Raw genomic sequence first — 18,141 nt, forward strand, 5'->3', positions numbered from 1 at the left:
CAAAAATGTACTTATGTTTCTTCCTTATGATCTTCATATGAGAGCAATTTTAAAATTAAATACCTTGTAAACCAATTACATATTATCAAATTTATCTTTTTATTAAATTTAATTATAGGATTCTGAAAACATGTTTACATCGAAGGTTCAAAAGTATTTTCAAGATATTTTAGATGTCAAATATACCGTTTTGAATCGTGTCTAGCTAGTGTTCAGTTTTGTTAAACACTTACATACGAATCATTCACACTTTCTTTAACGATCTTCATCTGTCTCAAACCTTGATTTATATCGATTATGAATTTAAATTGAATTATAAATACATATTTATATGAATCAACTGGATCAATGTCGTAAATCAATTTTAAAATTAAAATTTATTTTTGATTATGTTGCTTCATAAACTCTATACAAAAAGGAGGAAGGATTTCGTAGCTGTTAAAAGGTACCAAAACCACAAGGCATAGTAAAACGACAAATGTAGTGTTATTCGATTCAAGGGAGAGGATTAATTGAAGTAAACTGTGTAGAAATTTGTTAAATACCGCGGAAAGTATGATTATTTTCAGGTCAAGTCGTAAGAAGTTAAAAGAGCAACAAATTATTTTTCGCCCTAGTAGTCGCAATCAAACTCACATGTATGTATTCCGATTAAGTTGTGACACTGTTTGCTAATTTGCGAAACGATAATCGTACCGTAGCTAATGAACGGAGCCGTGTTAGTAATTGGACAAAACAGAGCATCATTATTATATATTCATAACGTTTTTGTAAATTATCGCTTGAGATTGTCCAAACTGCGAATTAATCAGTGATTCTTCAGAGTAAGATGATCCTTAAAAATAAGGTGAAATATGGCACGTAAGTTCACGTACATGTGTATACATACCACGATACAATGTACAAAAAGCAATATTCATTACATATATATATATATATACATATATATATGTGATTTTTATATATATATATAGACACACAGGTACACACGTGCAAACACATAAGCACATACATATGTACTATGTACACGCGAGATACGTAAGAACTAAACATGTACACCTACTTTTGATTAAATCGCAATTTAAATGGTAATTTACTTACTCGATTGTAAATTTCGGTAGCAAAATGCTTTGTAAAATTATAAGTGCTGTGCATAGTGTATATACAGAATGAAGATGCCATTAAAGAAGAGAGTAAAGAACAAGGGAGAACAAAACACAAGTTTAAAAACAGAATTATTTATCCGAAGGAATAAAATGTGTCTTATATATATGGCAAATAACGGGAGGTACTTCTCGAAAAAAAGAACTTGCTATGAAGTAATAGGTGTGTTCCTTTTAATAGATGGAGTAAAAGTAATATAATAGTTTCATAATTATCTGACAACAAGAAAAGAAAATGGAAAAATACAAGAAAAATATAATTATAAAATCACAAGGTCTGCTTCGCCTTGTTATAATCAAATACTTTATATTATGTAGTACAGGTTGTCATTAAATGTGTGAACAAACCTACTTCATTCAAATCTTTTTTTATTATTATTATTGTAAAACTATCACATTAGAAATAATTAGAATCTTTTTCTTCTCATATATTTCGTGTAATACGGGGTCTTTATGTTCTTATGGTTTATTGCGAATAAATTTATAAAAATTATGTTATGTAAGTTCTTCGATTATTATTTTTATATGTTTATAGTAAGGGATACACATACGGTAAGTGAATCATTCTTTATGATATTAAAATGAAAATAATTTACAAGAAATTTCAAATTTGTCCATTTAGAATAAATTGAAATATTTTTTGAATTATTTTATACAATACCATGTCATATTTTGTTTCTATAGAGGTTTACAATTTTTACATCAGATATAATATATATAATCCTTAATTACTATTGTAGAGTACTTATTTAATAAATTAAATGTATTATACATACATAAAACTAATACAATATTAATAAGTTCTTACTAAACATTTTCATTGGCATGTATTACAAATTCTTAATGATATCAACGATATGGAATGTCCTTCAAATATTGGAAATTTGTATAGAATAATTAAGTAAATAAACAGGGGTTCACGTGAAGAACAAATTATTTTTACACGTTATAATACAATGCCAATATTTATCAAAAATATCCTATATTCTGTATTTAACACTTTAATGAATTCTTTTAAGTATCAACATTTTTGACTAGATATAATAAAGCTGTTTTTTTGATACTGAAACACAATACCAGTTGTAATGGAAATCAATTATTAGTTAAATAACAAATTAACTAAAATGATATACCAAAGTACCTTTTTTACAACATGTATATGATAAAAGCTACTATATAATACATAAAAAATACATTAAAAACATTCGGATGAAAAAGTAATCACGAAATTATTATATCCATCTTGAATTGAAAAAATAGATCTTTCAAATTATTTTGAAAGATTAATTTTACTTAAAATGATGATTTTTTATGTGTATTTTATAGAAAAAAATGTAACTTTATGTATATTCAGTATAAGACATTAAAGTTAATATTAGTATATGTATATATATATATACCAAGTTTCTTAATAGATAATTTGCCTATCTCCGCGTTTTTAACACATGCATTTGATATTTCGTTATCTTTACAATATAAGTACAAGTATGTTGTCCTAATATATTTTTAGTGTGTATTTTGCCTTTGTTGGTTCTGCATTGTTAACCTTGCTATTTCTTCACCGAGAGTATCGATGTTATCCTAAAAGGATAACAATGAGTTAGAATAATAAGTTCATTTATAGATATAATGTTTTACATTTTTACATTTACCTTTAGAGTAATATTCTTAAATAATGCATCTTCGAGAACCGCTTGGAGTTTTTGATTTATTTCTAATGATAATTCAAGAGTCATATTATCATCCGAGACTCGTTGATTGTAGACAGAGGCCATTATTCCTCCATGCCTTGCTAATTCAGCCTGTAATTCAATAACAATTAAAACTAAACGAAACTTATAATTATTTAGATTTATAAATTACCACGAAAGTTACAATGATAGTTTAAATTTTTCTTGTTAAACTTACTGCATTTCTCCTACTCTTGATATGCTTGTACATAAAAAGTGAAATATAATATAATATAAAATTCATAATATTTATAACGTAGTATAACTCCGTTTATATAAACCTGTTGGGGAACAAATTAGTCCATATAATCAGGTCGTTCATATAATAATAGGAAATGCCCTATTTTTGTTCACTACCTATGACTTTTTATACAGTTCAACAAGAGTTCATGTTCATATAAGAAGATTCTACGAAACATTTGTTCTTAAATACATAATAATGTGAGAATATACCACAAAATATGAGAGTGTGCCACATAGCTAAAGTTCAGTTAATCAGGCACTACTAAAATTTCGTTCATATAAACGGAGTTCCACTGCATCTATAAGATTCAAGAGTCTAAAGATAAAATTTACCTTGTATTTATCTCTCTCATTGCCACCCATGGCACCAATATTCTCATGTAAAATATAAGTTTGTATGATTTTCTTTTTCTTCTGCAATTCTTCAACTAATATTCGAGTGTGTTCCTCAAAAAAATCTAGTTTTTCTGCTTTCCTAGCATTACTTTCTTGTAACTTTATAATACGATCTATTAACAATTGTCTACTAGGCTCTGTAGGCTGAATACTTTGGTCACCATTGATACTGTTATCGGATAAGGCACCATTTAAAGCATCTCCTAAAATAATAATAAAAAATAAAGTAATAACAATGATAAATATCAACACAATAACATGTCAAAACATGTATAAATATTTAAATCTCGTATTTAGAAACCTGTAATTAATGAAATATTTGATCCAGTTCTAGATGCAACACTCAACGAATTATAAGGTATTGATGTTTCAAACGCATCCAATTTTTTCCGACACTGTTGAAGCTCACGCGTCATTTCCTTCATACTTAGTTGTTGTTTCCTCTTTAACACCGCATTTTCTCCTTGACTATCTTCCAATTGCTGAGCAAGATTTTTCGCTGCCTGCGTTTGTTCCGTAAGACACCTTTCTAAAACTTCGCTTTCTTCGATTCTCGCTTTCTTTTCTCGAGCAAGATTTTCTTCCAATACTTTCACTTTATCAATTAATTCACTTATACGTTGATATAATGGTCCATGCTCTTGTTCTAATTGTTTTGCTTTGGCTTCAATGGCTGTAAACTCCGATTGTAGCCGTACATTTTTATCAGTCAATTTTTGCGTGAAGTCCAGCATCTCTGCTTCTTTCTGTTGGCACGCAGACATATCAGCCTGTAATTCTTCATTAGCCAAACGTAAATGTTGGATCTCTACTTCCGTTGATGCTAAGTATTGATTTTTGCTATGTTAAAAAAAAGAAACAAATTACTAATAAGATAAACATAAAACAAGCTAAAATCATAACTTTACAAGAGTGATACTCACTGTTGAAGCTGAGTCTTCAATGATTCTAACTCAGATACTTTACTTAGTAGTTCCGTAATTTCTTTTTGACGTTGATCTGTTATAATTTTCAAATTATTCAGATTACTTTCATAGTTTAAGCGGTTTTTTTCAACATCTTGTATTTTTAAACTAAGCATGTTATTTTCTTCAATTAGAACTTGTTGTCTGTGTTTCAATGTATCTACTTCCTTTTGTAATTGAACCCTCAACATTTCTTTATCCTCAGTGACGTGTCTTTCTAAAATTAAACGTGCCTGTTGTTCCTTTAATTGCTGATCTAATGTAACTGCTTTATTCTCTTCCGATTGTTGAAATTTTCGCATTGTTTCTTGTGTTTCTTTGCGGACTTGTTCGCATTCTTCCTTCATTTCGTTGATCCTGATCTACAAAAAAAAAAAAAAAAAAAAAAAACAGAATTGATATAAAATTACATACAAAACAATAAACTACCTTCTCGTAGCGTTATTACCGTGGCTTTGTCTAATTTTTGTTGAGTTTCCTTCTGCAAATCCATTTCTGTTTTCAATTTGTTCTGAGTCCATTGTAACTTTATATCCCTCATCTTTACATCTTCCTTTAATTTTTCAACTTCTCTCTGAAGATCAATTACCTCGCGATGTTTTCCGGTTAGAATATTACATATTCTACCTCGTTCCCCTTGCATTTCTCGTAGTTTACTATGCAGTGTCTCTTGTTGCATTGTCATTTCTTTTACTTTACGTTCTGCAGATTCCTTCGCTCTAATGACAGTAAGATAAAAAAAGGAAATATTAAATAATTATAAAATATATTGATAAAAGCTATACAAATGTTGATGTACCTTTGTGTATCAATAAGTTGTTTCTCACTAACTGCATATTTCATTACCATGCTTTCCCTTTCTTTATTTGCAGCACTGTACTCTTTTTTATACATTTCCTGTGCTTCTAATGATGTGTGCAATTCAAGTGTAAGTCTGTTTATTGTCTTTTCTAATGTTTCTATTTGCACAGAAAAGACCTCTCCTTTGTTTTCTGCTTCCAAAATTCGATTCCTTTCTTCCAGGTGTTCAACTTTTTCTTGTAGCTTCAAGTGCTTAGATTTTAAATCCGCATAGTCTTTTAATAAAGTAAGATAAATTGGATGTTGCAACAAACTCTGTTTCGATTCTTCAAAATCAGTACTTACTTCTTCTTTTTTATATATTGTATCAGTAATAGCTTCCTCTATATTGTTGCCAGGATTTAATACCACAAAATTAAGATTGTGATTCCTATTTGTATTTGCACAAAGTACATTATCATTTGTTTTATTAACATTGTTACTGATGGAAGAGGATTCTGACTGTTTTGAATCTTTTAATTTAGGGGAATGATCAATGACATTATTTTGATCAAAGATGTATTCATTTGTAATTAAATATTTACTATTTTGTTCAATATTTCCACTTATAGTTTCATTCGAACTTAACATGAAAGTGTTTTTATTTTCATCATTTTTTACATATTCATTTTCTACAGTTTGCACATCCATTTGACCTTTTGTTACACTAGAAATACTTTTTGTTTTTAAAAACGAATCTGATGTATTATTGAATGCTAATCCTGTCAAAGAGGATTCCATGCCAGAAGATTCTTCTGTATACCTTTTCTCATTACAAATATTATCTACAGATTTCATTACTGAATTATATTTCATTGCTATATGTTGTGGTAACAGTGCTTTTTCCATGATGTTTGTAGATTTTTCTGTAATAAAATTTAAAAAGTTACGACTTTTGTTTAGAAACTGAGCATTTGATTGCATTATGTTAATTGGATTTGTTGGCAGTGAAATTTTCACCAATCTGCTGTCATCGACCAAAGTTGGTCTAGATATTACATTGCTCTGTATCTTAGTATCCTTGATAATTGCACATAGTTTTTGTTCTTCATTAAAATTCTTTTCATATTTAACTAAATTTCTTGGAGCTTGACCATTATTTACTAGTAATTTTCCATTTGCATTAGAATGATATACTTCTTCTTCCGTTTCTCCAATATTTTCTTTAACTTCACAGTTTTCATGTGTGTCTAAACCAACAATATTTTTCAACGATTTTGTTTCATGTTCCTCCATATACAATTTGGTATTAAAAATTATTTCTTCTTCATCATTACATATTGTATTTGGTGATATAGACCTTACATTATGATTAGAAATTGTATCTGAAGATGTACATAATAATGTATCAAATAATGTTGTTGAAGATAATCTAATATCATTACAGGAAGATGATTTCTGAAGACACTTTTCTTGTGGAAGGATGGTATCAACAGATGTCTGACATTTTATAAACTCACTTGTGAAATTACTTAAAGAAGTAGAACTTTTTACAGTTGTGTCAATATTGTTTCTCTCTATCAATTGATATTTCTTTTCATCACTGTTCTTTACTAATACTGAATCTCCTCTAATTTCATCAGTGTTGTCTTGTACAAGCTCCTCATGAATTGGCATTGTTTCTTCATGTATTTTTATATCTTGTTGAATTATAAGATTAATATCTAAAAATGTTAATCAAAGAAGCAATATTAAAAGTTTTAAACAGTTGTCATTTGAAATATTTTTATTTAAGCAATTCGAAAAATAATTTATATTAGATTTTCGTTAAACAGAACTCCTTAAATCGTACCTTCTGCAATCGAAACATCTGATTTTACACTGGAATCGGCCTGATTGACATTTTCAGAAAGAATTTTATCTTGGAAAGATAATTCCAATTTCGTTCCCTCCATTTCACCAACTGTAAATTCCATTTGTTTCGGATCAACTTGACCCTATTTCGTGGTGTTACATTTTCTGACGAAAACTATAGGAGTTGAGAAATTTTCTCAAACCGACAACAAACTCGCGATTACAGCATTAAGCAACAATCGTGGAGAAAGAAATTAAAATCAAAGCAAATAACCTAAAAGCTGAAAAATTTGAAAGAATCTATCTGTCATTCTTTGGATTGTTTAGTCTGTTTCTAATTTTCTAACCATTATTACGAACATGATTAGTATATCCACGAACTGTATATCACTGGACCTAAAAACATCGACCAAGAATGTGTATAGTTAACGCGAATATATGTAGTTGATGCGAATGTGTAGAGCGTAAAGTCAGAGACTAATTGGTAAGATACACTTATTCTAGTGTATTGTATATGCATTTAACTACAATATTTTATCCAAGATTACTTTAATATGTCAAGTTTAGCGATTCGTAATATAAACAAATTATCGAATTTATTTCAACCGACCACATCTACGATCGCCACCATTAAAAAAACAGAACTTTCTTCGAAAAGCTACGAAGTACTCTTTCTATTTCATCGTTTGTTTTTATTTGTATTGTTCAATATTTATTAAGTATAATGTATATTTTTTATATCATTAATTGCAGAACTTAGTTAAATATGGGTTGATCAAACAAGTTGCCAATGGAATGTATGCATTTCTACCCTTAGGCTTACGTGTTTTAAATAAATTAATAGCACTCGTTGATACCGAAATGGAAAAGATTGGAGCTCAAAAGTTATTACTTCCAGCTTTAACATCCACACAGTTATGGAGAAAATCAAATAGGTTTAATGATAATATAAATGAATTCTTTAAATTGCGAGACAGATCTCAGAGGGAATATATACTTAGTCCAGTAAGTATAATTATTGAAGATATCAGATAGTAGATCAATAAGTTGAAGAATAAAAAATAATTCAATAAATTTGTCATATCTCTATAGACATATGAAGAAGCAATTTGTTCTGTAGTATCATCAGTAGGATCATTATCACCAAGAATATTTCCCTTAAGATTATATCAAATTTCTAACAAATGGAGAGACGAAATAAAACCAAAATTGGGATTCTTAAGGAGTAGAGAATTTATCATGAAAGATTTGTACACGTTTGATATAGATTTGGACAGAGCAAAAGAAACATATGCACTAGTATGTGAAACTTATGACAATATATTTAAGAAAATAGGAATAACATATATAAAAGGTAGTGAAATAAATAATGCAATTTTATGTTTCTTTTATTAATATTATTCATATTTGCAGCTATTGGTAATCCAGGAACAATTGGAGGTTCAATGTCTCATGAATATCATTATATAAGTAGTATTGGTGAAGATAATGTTTATGTATGCTTATCTTGTCAGTACAGAATTAATAAAGTAATGTGTAAGGAATCACAATGTCCGGAATGTGGGAGTGTACTTGAACAAAATAGAACTGCTGAGGTGATGGGAAAAATTAATTTTCAAACTAATCTGAGATTTTGTATTAAATGATTAATTTTTATTCAAGGTGGGACATACATTTCTATTAGATACAAAGTATACAATACCTTTAGAGGTAAAATTGAAAATAAACGAGAAAGTAAAACCTTTAGTAATGGGTTGTTATGGACTTGGTTTGAGTCGTATTTTTACTGTCATGACTGAATTATTATCTACCAAAGAAGAATTACGATGGCCAAAAAATTTAGCACCATATACTGTTTGCATTATACCACCAAAGGTATACACTATACAATATTTTTTACAAACAATAAATACTAAAAACTCATTATAATTTACAGGCAGGTAGCAAGCAAGAAAGCGCATTACAATATGTGAAAGACATAATAGAGATTTTAACTCCATTAAATACTGATATTATACTTGATGATAGAACACACTTATCTATTGGAAATCGTCTTATGCACGCCCGCGTAACAGGATTTCCATATGTTATTATAATTGGTAAATCCGCAATACAATCTCCACCATTGATTGAAATTCATGATATAAATAGTTCAACAAATTGTCAAATACCTTTGGATGACATATCTAGTTATTTCAATAAAGAAGGTATTAAAATTTAAAAATATGAAATACATTATACTATTGTAAAAAGCGCATTTATTACAAATACATGTTCTGTAGTGAAAAGAAATTGTTATTTATTTCTCACTAAGTACAAAAACTTTTACTATATTGAGTTGTTATTATAAGTTTTCTAAGTAACTCTAGTGTTCTAATTTAACTTTAACTCTATGATATGCATTACAAAGAAAACCTCGTAAATTCCAGATATTTTTGAAACTTTCCGGTTGGACATTATATGACGCATCTACAGCTTTTGCCCAAATTTCTATTTCTTTACTTCCCTCTTTAACAGGGAGATCTATACTCCACAATGTCCAGCTCCAATATCGACCTTCTTTAGCGTTCTTATCTTCCGCATTTAAATTAGCTGTGTACCAAGTTTTACCTTGGTTATTTGTTATGTCAACCCGGATGATTTTTCGACCCCCTCCTGACCAAGCATATCCTGCAAACACGTTTTGGTCAAGGTATAATTATAATATTACTGTTGTAAAGACAAATGAAATCTTAAAAAATATACTTTACCCTTCACATTTATCTTTCCATTTACCACTTTGATTGTTTCTGCATGTTCTGGTTTGCAAATTGCAGAAATCACAGGCATTTCCTGTATAGCAGGCGCCTTAGAAAAATCTACATTATCCCAATCAGTACTGGGAGAGAAACCTTTATAGTCACCTTGTTGCCATTGTGATGGGCTTTCATCTTTCGAAACAATTATTCTGGCTATAAAAATTACAGAAAAGCTTACAAAATTATTTTATTGTTTGATTATAATATTTATTATTCAGTACCAAGCCATTTTACATTCCTAGCGCCCACAACACCTGGCACAATTACTCTAACAGGAAAACCATGATCTCTTGGTATTGGTTGCCCATTCATTTCATAAGCTAAAATTATATCTGCTCTAGGGTCCATAGCTTTGCTAATGGGTATACTTGCACCATATGGTGTACCAGAAGGATCTAAGTCATACCCTTCAAACTTGTTCCATGAAATTATTTATATTTCTGAATATTTTTTTATAACTTTTAATATTTAAAAAACCTCTCTTTTTCATTTATACATTAATACCTGTATATGATTGTAATTATCCTCATTAATTCCTAAATCTTTTAATACATCACATAGCCTTGTACCAGTCCATGTAGCATTACCAACAGCACCTACACCCCAACTAAGTCCTCTCAATTGTCTTTCCTGTGATAAATTAAAAAAAATATAATGTATAATAAAAAATATAAAAATACCTTTTTAACAAAGGGAGAATATATCAACTCACTTGTGCCATTTCTGATCTTCTATTTCCACCACACATTATAGCGCTTGTTATTGTGTACTTGGGATATTTCTTTATGTCTTCAAATTTGAGAGTCTTTTTTATTACTTCTTCTATAGCTAATTCTAAACTATAAGTCTTCAAGTCTATTTCAGGAACAGGAAGATGATTTCTTACATAAAATGTTTCCCTAGAATGAAATGATATTTTAAAAATAAATTTCTTTACACATAAAATTTCTAAAAATTATATTCAAATTTACATTGGTGTAATGAAACTTTCTATCAATAAAGAAGGTGGTGGTTCAGCACAAAAGGGTTTCTGTCCATTTATCTTTAAAACTTTGTGCCTTATGGGTTCTTTTGAATATGGATCATTTTCATTAATTGCATTAGAGGCTGCATCATCCTTAGATATGTTTCCAATTCTCATTGATTCAAGGAGCTCATATATTTCTTCTGTATTATGGTTAGCAAAAATTACCCAAAATGGTTCGATTGAACTGCCAGCTGCCATTATTATTTTAGAAGGACCACCTGGATGTTTTTCAATAAAATCTGTTATGTCATATACTCCTTGTTTAAATGTTACCCAAATCCGATTTTGTTTATTATCATGTTTGCCTACTTCTTCTAGATTGTATGTCTTTAAATCTGCTCTAAACTCTCCACATAAAGTAGGTTTCTTATCCAAAGCTTGAGCTTTTTTATAAAATATGTAATAAGGTAAACCTAATATAGATGTGGCAACAGTAATATATGCTGCATATTTTGCATAAGAATTATATTTGACTCTATTTTGTTTAATATACTGTTCTTTATAAGACGAGTATTGCCTAAATGGTTCAAGATAGTACTGGATATAAACACTTGTCGCTGGTGACAAAGATCTAAAATAATTAATATTTTTATCACATTTATATAATATTTTATTTCATTATAAAATAAGATAATTTTAATTTATTATTTATTTATATAGAATTATTAATATTTTAACATATAAATATTATTATATCACTATAAAATATAACAATGAAATTCAAAGTAATAAGAACCTATTTCTTAGATGATTTAAGATCCTCGAATGTAAAATCATAGTTCAAAATTTTTATATTTTATAGCTGACACAAGAGTATGCAAATAGTACCAGAAGATTTTTTCATAAATTAGATGAATCGTGTATACATATGTGTGTAATAATGGATTACGTATTTAATCGTATGTTAAGGAACCATATGTTAATGATTTATATAAGCAAATCATTATGTATATATGAACTTGATTTTATCTTTAAGAAGTTTTGAACGGAGATATCACACAAGTATAATGTGTATCATGGACATATGTTCATGATGTGTATGTTATGTATATATCAATTTTTTATTCCATGATGGCTCCCTGTCATTCTTGTGCATGGATGTTTTCGTAATTATTTGCGTCATTATTTCATTTTCAGTACTTAGAGTCTCGTCTCAATGAAACCCTTCAAAAATTATTAGATAAACAAGAATAATAGTTAAAACATACATAAAAAGACATACTTTTAGTACTGCCTTTTCAAATAATACAAAAATTACTTACATGACATCAAGAGTTATCTGCTTTATTAGTAAGTAAATATTTGATGTCCTTCTTTCCAAAATTTTTATTGTTATATATTTTTACAATTTTAAAACATACATAGATTACATAAATATTTTTATCTGGAAGATGTTGTATCTATCAAAGTATTATTTATTCATTTAAAATCATTGAAAATTCAGTATAGAGGTTAGGTATGGTGTATGGTGTATAGGTGTATTAAAAGATAAGAATTTACGAATTTTAAATAAAGCAATATATTATTATATAAAACAATATATTTAAAATTTGTAAGATTGCATAAATTCTGGATATAATTATTATTGAAATCAATGTATTTTTTTTAGGTAAAGGAAATGATAAAAATTGAATAATCAATTATGGCAATGGCTATGAGAAAACGGAGCGGTTCTGGCTCCAAACGCCAACATAAAGGAAAACTTGTACCTATTTATGAAAGCTTTTTCAAAGGAGAGGATTTAACATTAGCTCATCCAAATTTTTGGAATGAATTGTTCTTAATTAAACCTATGGTCAGTATCCTCATTATTTTCAAATATTAAACATTATTTAATATTATATACAAATACAATTAATAAAAGATAAACATTTCTGAAACTTGTTTGTAATTTTGAGAGAATGTCGCAGAGGTTCCAAACTAAAAATTCTTCTAATCTACCATGAAAATCATTGAGCACGTTTTACCTGCAATTAAAATTTTTCATTAAAAGAAGAAGAATTCATTAATAGTAAAGATTATAATTAAATTGTACTTTTCTTTCTTTCTTTGTCACATAATCTTCATGTATAGGATATTTGTTATTTTCTTGATATCTCTTCTTTTCTTGCTTTTCTTGCTTTTTTGAATCTATTAATTCATCAATAATATAATTATCTTTTAATTCCTTGAATGAAGTTGGTACACTTTTACGATCCTTTGCATTATATTGAACTTTATCTTGCAATTCTCTCTCAGATGACACTTTTGATTGTTCTCTCTGTTTAGACTTATTGCTAACTAAAAATTTATCTGTAGTTATTGTTTATAAATCGATAATTTTATGAGCAAAAAATATGTATTTTTGATTTTTAACATGTACCTTTGGGTTCAACATAATCTTCACATTCTATTTCTTTACGCAAACTACCTGGCATAAATTTGCATTTGAAATTAAACCATGCTTCACTTGTTTGAACTCTATATTTTAAACATTTTAATTGATATATACACACTCTCCCATAATATTTAGTTACTTCCCATGTTGGCAATGACTATAACATTAAATAAATACAAACAATATTGTTGAATTATAGTTATACATTTGTAACATGCTTTTACACTTACTTGTATTAGTTTTGTAACAAATTTACCAAACATGATGTATTAAGACACATTTATATAAACAAGAGTCAGTTTTTAAATACTGGAATCATAAGTTTGGAATATCATTCTTTCAATGGAAAAAGGTTTTTAAGTAAATCAAATAAAATGAAAATCTTTAGTACTTCTTGCTTACAACAAATTTTCTGATGAATCCTTCCTGTCAAAGAAAAAACAAATGAATCATTATATTAAGTACCTTGTGGTTAAATTCACATTCAGTATTTAATTGTTTTAACAATATATGTTCTTTCCTCTATTTTTAGGTTCCACATATTGAAAGTGAAATTTTACATATGACTGCAGAGCAGTTAAATGCAAGCAGAGAAAACTTAAATGCTTTAGTCTGTCATTGTGTAGATACATTAGTTGATGAACATCCTTTCAGAGTTGTATATGCTTTACAAACTTTAGCAGCTGTTATTCAGTCCATGTATAAAAAAGCTAGTCAAGGTGATTGTGGATTTAATTTAATAGATATCTTAGTAGGATTTGACTCTGCAGAACAGAGGATGACAACATTAATGCAACATTGTAATAATTTCTTAACAGGTATATGCATTTTAATACATAATAGGTAATTACTAATTCATTTATGTTAAGAAATCAAAGATTCAAATATACATTTAACATTTAAATAATCTACAGTTTTTCAAAAGAAACAAACCGATTATTAAAATTTTCCATGATTCTAGGTGAATACCCTGATAGTTTAAAAGCTTTGTGCTTGAAATTGTTGTTAATTATTGTAACTGGCATGGACAATGTTAGTCAGAACACTTTGTTGGAATATGTTATGCTTAATAGTGTTTTTGAATCTCTGGTTCAAGTAGGTGTTACTTTAGTATGACTACTATAATTGTTGACAATGATTCCCATTAAGCATTAATATTTTCTATTTTTTTTTATATAGCTTTTAAGAGATACAACAGCTAGAAGCCGTCACGGACATGATGCAGTGTTGCTTTTAACACTTCTAGTCAATTATAGAAAGCATGAAAGGGCAAATCCTTATATTGTTAAGTTATCGATTTTAGATGACGAATTAGCTCTTAATGGCTATGGGCAAGTTATATCAAGTTCATTGATGGACTTTTGCAGACAGTTTGTTCAACAAAGAGCAGGTATAGAACATTCATAATTATATTTTTAAATCATTTACTATAAATGTATTAATAAGAATCATGTTATATAGAAATACAAGCATCCTGGTTATCTTCCTTAACTAGTATAGTCGGAAGTATGTTCGTTGGAGAAGAAGAAGCGAAAACGCAACAAGTCCGTGCAAATAATGCATTGTTATTAGCACTTTATGAAGCAACGCATTTAAATCGTAATTTTGTAACAACTTTGGCATATACACAAAGTGATACTAGTGCACCACCTTCTCCAAATAATACATTGGGACCAAATGCGGTAGCTCCCGGAACACAACTATCTGACGTGATGGCTCAGCCATTTAATTTGCTGGCCACATTCTTACAGTATTGGTGAGGAGCATAGTATTGCTGTAAAAAGAATAATACGCGCAAATGTGTTGTATTTTTTATTGTAAAAAACTTGAATTATTTCAGTTCAATAGTTATGCAGGTGATCAGAACAGAAGCAATAATGAATAACGTTAAATTGTGCTTCCTCATATTAAGTTGTATTGCTGAGGATCAATATGCAAACAGTTTAATGCATGATGCAAATTTGGCATTTAGAGTACAACTCCATCGAGTACCGATGCATCATAGAAAGATACAAGATAAAGCAGCACCAGCACAACCATTAGCAGCTACCTTACTTGGTATTTATAATTGTCATATGTATCTAGTACGAAAGTTTGAATCGTTTAAATAATTATCACAATATTGTAGATTTACTTGTCGAATTTGTTACATCACATATGATGAAAAAATTTCCATTGGAACTTTATCATCAATGTATTGGAGTTCTACAGAGGTTGCTTTGTTACCAAAAAAGATGTAGAGTTAGGCTTGGATATCAATGGAGAGATCTTTGGACTGCACTAATTAATTTACTCAAATTTTTAACCACTCATGAAAGCCACCTTATTAAGAAAATGAATATCTTTCCATTAGCTATTCAGGTAAATTAATGATTTATTTAATTTTCATATCAAGTATAAATTTAAAAAATGAATTTGATTTTTTTAGGTTGTGAATATCTTAAATTTGTTTATTACGTACGGAGATACATTCTTATCCTCCCCTAGCAGTTATGACGAATTATTTTACGAAATAATACGAATGAGGCTTATTTTCACAAATTTGAATGCAATGGGTATATATTAAACAAATCTTTCATATTACTTTAATTTAATTTATACTCATATTTTTTATTGTTTTAGTCATATAATAGTTAATAATAACAATAATTTATTTATATGTTCAAGCTCTCCGTTATTCAACAAGCGAATCTTACGAGTATAAAGAACATGCATTAAAATTGACAAATTGTTTGGTGAATATGAGAGACATAGTAAATCATTTTCCACCAAAAATAGCAGCGTGGTTAGCTAGTGAAAGTTTGTCCACTCCAACAGAACAACAAATTTTAGCTATCATAATACAAAATTATGATAGCCTTACTTTAAAATTGCAAGATAATTTAGATCAATATGAAAGATATTCTGAGAAACCTAATCATGTTGCATTCTTTGAGGAAATGGTAATACTCAATTAAATAAAATTATGATTCTAAATATTTTTGTCATGACATGATTATCTTTTAGGTAACTGGAGTTGTAATTGATACTCGAGGATCGATAGATTTGAGTACGTTAGACACACAGGCTATATTACAAGAACTATCGAATATTTCGTAACATAGGTTCTACGTAAAACGTGAATCAAATACTGTGTGTCATTCTGTTGTCATGTATTATAATGTATTTTTTTTAATAAAATCAGCTTTATATGTATGTTCTTAATATCACAAAGAACGTATAGCTAGTTACGAAAGTAACACATCGTAGTGTGTTCGATCGTTGCGCCATATTTCTATGTGTATACAAGTTATTGTGTATACAAAATTAAAAAAGATCATTAAAATTTAATAAGTATAAGATAGAATCCTTCCACTACTATCCATGCTTTTCTTCACAGATTCATATTCTTCGTTATTCTGCTATTTTTTTTTTCAAGATATTATTAAAACAGTTACAGTCTTAACATTTTTTTGCTAGAATCGCAATACCTGCTTTGGATTGATTTTGTCTTTGAAGCTGACTACTGATAAATTCTCCTATTTTTACTATTTCATTAAGGTTTATTCCAGTTTCTAAACCTTGTCCATGTAAAAGATAGACTAAATCTTCTGTAGCAACATTTCCAGAGGCTCCAACTGCATATGGACAACCTCCTAGACCAGCTACAGATGAGTCAAAAATTCTTATTCCATGTTCAAGGCTAGCATAAATGTTTACTAGTGCCTGTCCGTAAGTATCATGACAATGAATTGCAAATTCATGCATGTCATTTGATACATATCCCAATTCATGTAATACATTCTTTATTTTGTTAGGTGATCCTACACCAATAGTATCTCCTAAAGAAATTTCATAACATCCACATTGTAACATGAATGTAGCTAAATTGGCTACAACTGTTGCTTGAATTTGACCTTCATAAGGACAACCAATGATACATGATATATATCCTCTGACTTTAATATCATATTTTAAGGCTTCTTCAATAACTGCTCTAGCTTCTTTCATACTATCATCAATGGAACAGTTGATATTCTTCCTTGAAAAAGTTTCAGATGCAGCCAAAAAGATAGCTATTTCTTTTACATTTGCTTTCAATGCAGCTTTCAAACCTTTTATGTTTGGTACCAATGCTGGATAAGAAATATCTGGTTTCTTATTAATCTTTTGGTACACCTCTGCATTGTCTGCCATTTGAGGAACCCATTTTGGAGACACAAAACTGGTAACTTCTATATTCTTTAATCCACTTTCTGATAGTTTGTTAATGAACTCAACTTTGACTCTGGTTGGGACAATATTTCTTTCATTTTGTAATCCATCTCGAGGTCCAACTTCAACTACTTTTACAAAGTTACTAATTGATCTCGTATTTTTTACAGAAAAATTACTTACATTATTTTTGCTGATAATTTTAAACATTATTAATTTAAAAATGTACATATTAGTATATTCTACTTTTATTTTCTTTTCCTTATAAAAGAAATGCAATACTATACTTAAGAGAAATGTATTTAATATGCAGTGAAAAATATCCACAATACATTACTCAATATAGAGTGATAAAATATGCCGATAAAAAAATGTTATGATAATAAAATGATGTAAATTCGTAACATTGAATTACTTTAATTAATGTTCAATTACGTGAAATATTAAAATACAAAACAAGTCAAAATTGTATTAAAATAATATAGAACGCACAATAAAATAGTATTCAAATTTCTGGGAATTTTTATTTATAAATATATAGAATTTCTGTTTTTCTCATCATTGAATCTATTATAATGGCGCTACTCTCCACTGCGACGCCATTTTTAAAAGTA

General features: G+C 28.6%; 5 protein-coding genes across 10 annotated transcripts; 2 read left to right on the plus strand and 3 right to left on the minus strand.

Annotated features, from left to right (window-relative positions):
• Positions 1-1,515: 1,515 nt before the first annotated feature.
• Positions 1,516-7,265, minus strand: LOC126924073 (coiled-coil domain-containing protein 186-like). 3 transcript variants are annotated; one of them, XM_050738161.1, is made up of 10 exons: positions 7,130-7,265; positions 6,798-7,001; positions 5,297-6,662; positions 4,946-5,216; positions 4,456-4,859; positions 3,834-4,372; positions 3,470-3,735; positions 3,072-3,095; positions 2,816-2,965; positions 1,516-2,744 (listed from the first exon to the last, which is right to left on the minus strand). In XM_050738161.1, exons 1-10 carry the CDS (start codon positions 7,251-7,253, stop codon positions 2,670-2,672), a joined length of 3,423 nt encoding a protein of 1,140 aa, XP_050594118.1. In that variant the 5' UTR covers positions 7,254-7,265; the 3' UTR covers positions 1,516-2,669. The 3 variants fall into 3 exon arrangements, with proteins under 3 accessions (XP_050594118.1, XP_050594116.1, XP_050594117.1); XM_050738159.1 differs by having other exon boundaries at positions 5,297-7,001; XM_050738160.1 differs by lacking the exon at positions 3,072-3,095 and having other exon boundaries at positions 5,297-7,001.
• Positions 7,266-7,483: 218 nt separating this feature from the next.
• On the plus strand, positions 7,484-9,464 carry LOC126924092 (probable proline--tRNA ligase, mitochondrial). 2 transcript variants are annotated; one of them, XM_050738210.1, is made up of 6 exons: positions 7,484-7,615; positions 7,885-8,136; positions 8,224-8,485; positions 8,545-8,726; positions 8,794-9,006; positions 9,068-9,464. In XM_050738210.1, the coding sequence occupies exons 2-6, from the start codon at positions 7,927-7,929 to the stop codon at positions 9,350-9,352; spliced, it is 1,152 nt and encodes a 383-aa protein (XP_050594167.1). In that variant the 5' UTR covers positions 7,484-7,615; positions 7,885-7,926; the 3' UTR covers positions 9,353-9,464. The 2 variants fall into 2 exon arrangements, with proteins under 2 accessions (XP_050594167.1, XP_050594166.1); XM_050738209.1 differs by lacking the exon at positions 7,484-7,615 and adding an exon at positions 7,648-7,796.
• Positions 9,367-11,961, minus strand: LOC126924084 (sulfite oxidase, mitochondrial). The gene is made up of 7 exons (XM_050738193.1): positions 11,693-11,961; positions 10,901-11,527; positions 10,642-10,828; positions 10,434-10,559; positions 10,151-10,343; positions 9,882-10,082; positions 9,367-9,801 (listed from the first exon to the last, which is right to left on the minus strand). The coding sequence occupies exons 1-7, from the start codon at positions 11,731-11,733 to the stop codon at positions 9,497-9,499; spliced, it is 1,680 nt and encodes a 559-aa protein (XP_050594150.1). The 5' UTR covers positions 11,734-11,961; the 3' UTR covers positions 9,367-9,496.
• A 604-nt stretch (positions 11,962-12,565) lies between these two features.
• LOC126924097 (hydroxymethylglutaryl-CoA lyase, mitochondrial) lies at positions 12,566-18,122 on the minus strand. 3 transcript variants are annotated; one of them, XR_007713414.1, is made up of 6 exons: positions 17,711-18,122; positions 16,804-17,600; positions 13,564-13,759; positions 13,319-13,490; positions 12,992-13,236; positions 12,566-12,923 (listed from the first exon to the last, which is right to left on the minus strand). XR_007713414.1 is itself a non-coding variant. In XM_050738218.1 (2 exons), the coding sequence occupies exons 1-2, from the start codon at positions 17,756-17,758 to the stop codon at positions 15,079-15,081; spliced, it is 984 nt and encodes a 327-aa protein (XP_050594175.1). In that variant the 5' UTR covers positions 17,759-18,122; the 3' UTR covers positions 14,879-15,078. The 3 variants fall into 3 exon arrangements, 1 of the variants encoding a protein (XP_050594175.1); XR_007713413.1 differs by having other exon boundaries at positions 16,804-18,122; XM_050738218.1 differs by lacking the exons at positions 12,566-12,923; positions 12,992-13,236; positions 13,319-13,490; positions 13,564-13,759 and adding an exon at positions 14,879-15,107 and having other exon boundaries at positions 16,804-18,122.
• On the plus strand, positions 12,599-16,679 carry LOC126924079 (armadillo-like helical domain-containing protein 3). The gene is made up of 10 exons (XM_050738177.1): positions 12,599-12,751; positions 13,866-14,151; positions 14,295-14,428; positions 14,513-14,723; positions 14,795-15,089; positions 15,174-15,391; positions 15,462-15,694; positions 15,762-15,888; positions 16,001-16,275; positions 16,340-16,679. Exons 1-10 carry the CDS (start codon positions 12,599-12,601, stop codon positions 16,430-16,432), a joined length of 2,025 nt encoding a protein of 674 aa, XP_050594134.1. The 3' UTR covers positions 16,433-16,679.
• Positions 18,123-18,141: the final 19 nt, after the last annotated feature.

The sequence above is a fragment of the Bombus affinis genome, chromosome 14 (assembly GCF_024516045.1).
Source record: "Bombus affinis isolate iyBomAffi1 chromosome 14, iyBomAffi1.2, whole genome shotgun sequence".
Lineage (NCBI taxonomy): Eukaryota > Metazoa > Arthropoda > Insecta > Hymenoptera > Apidae > Bombus > Bombus affinis.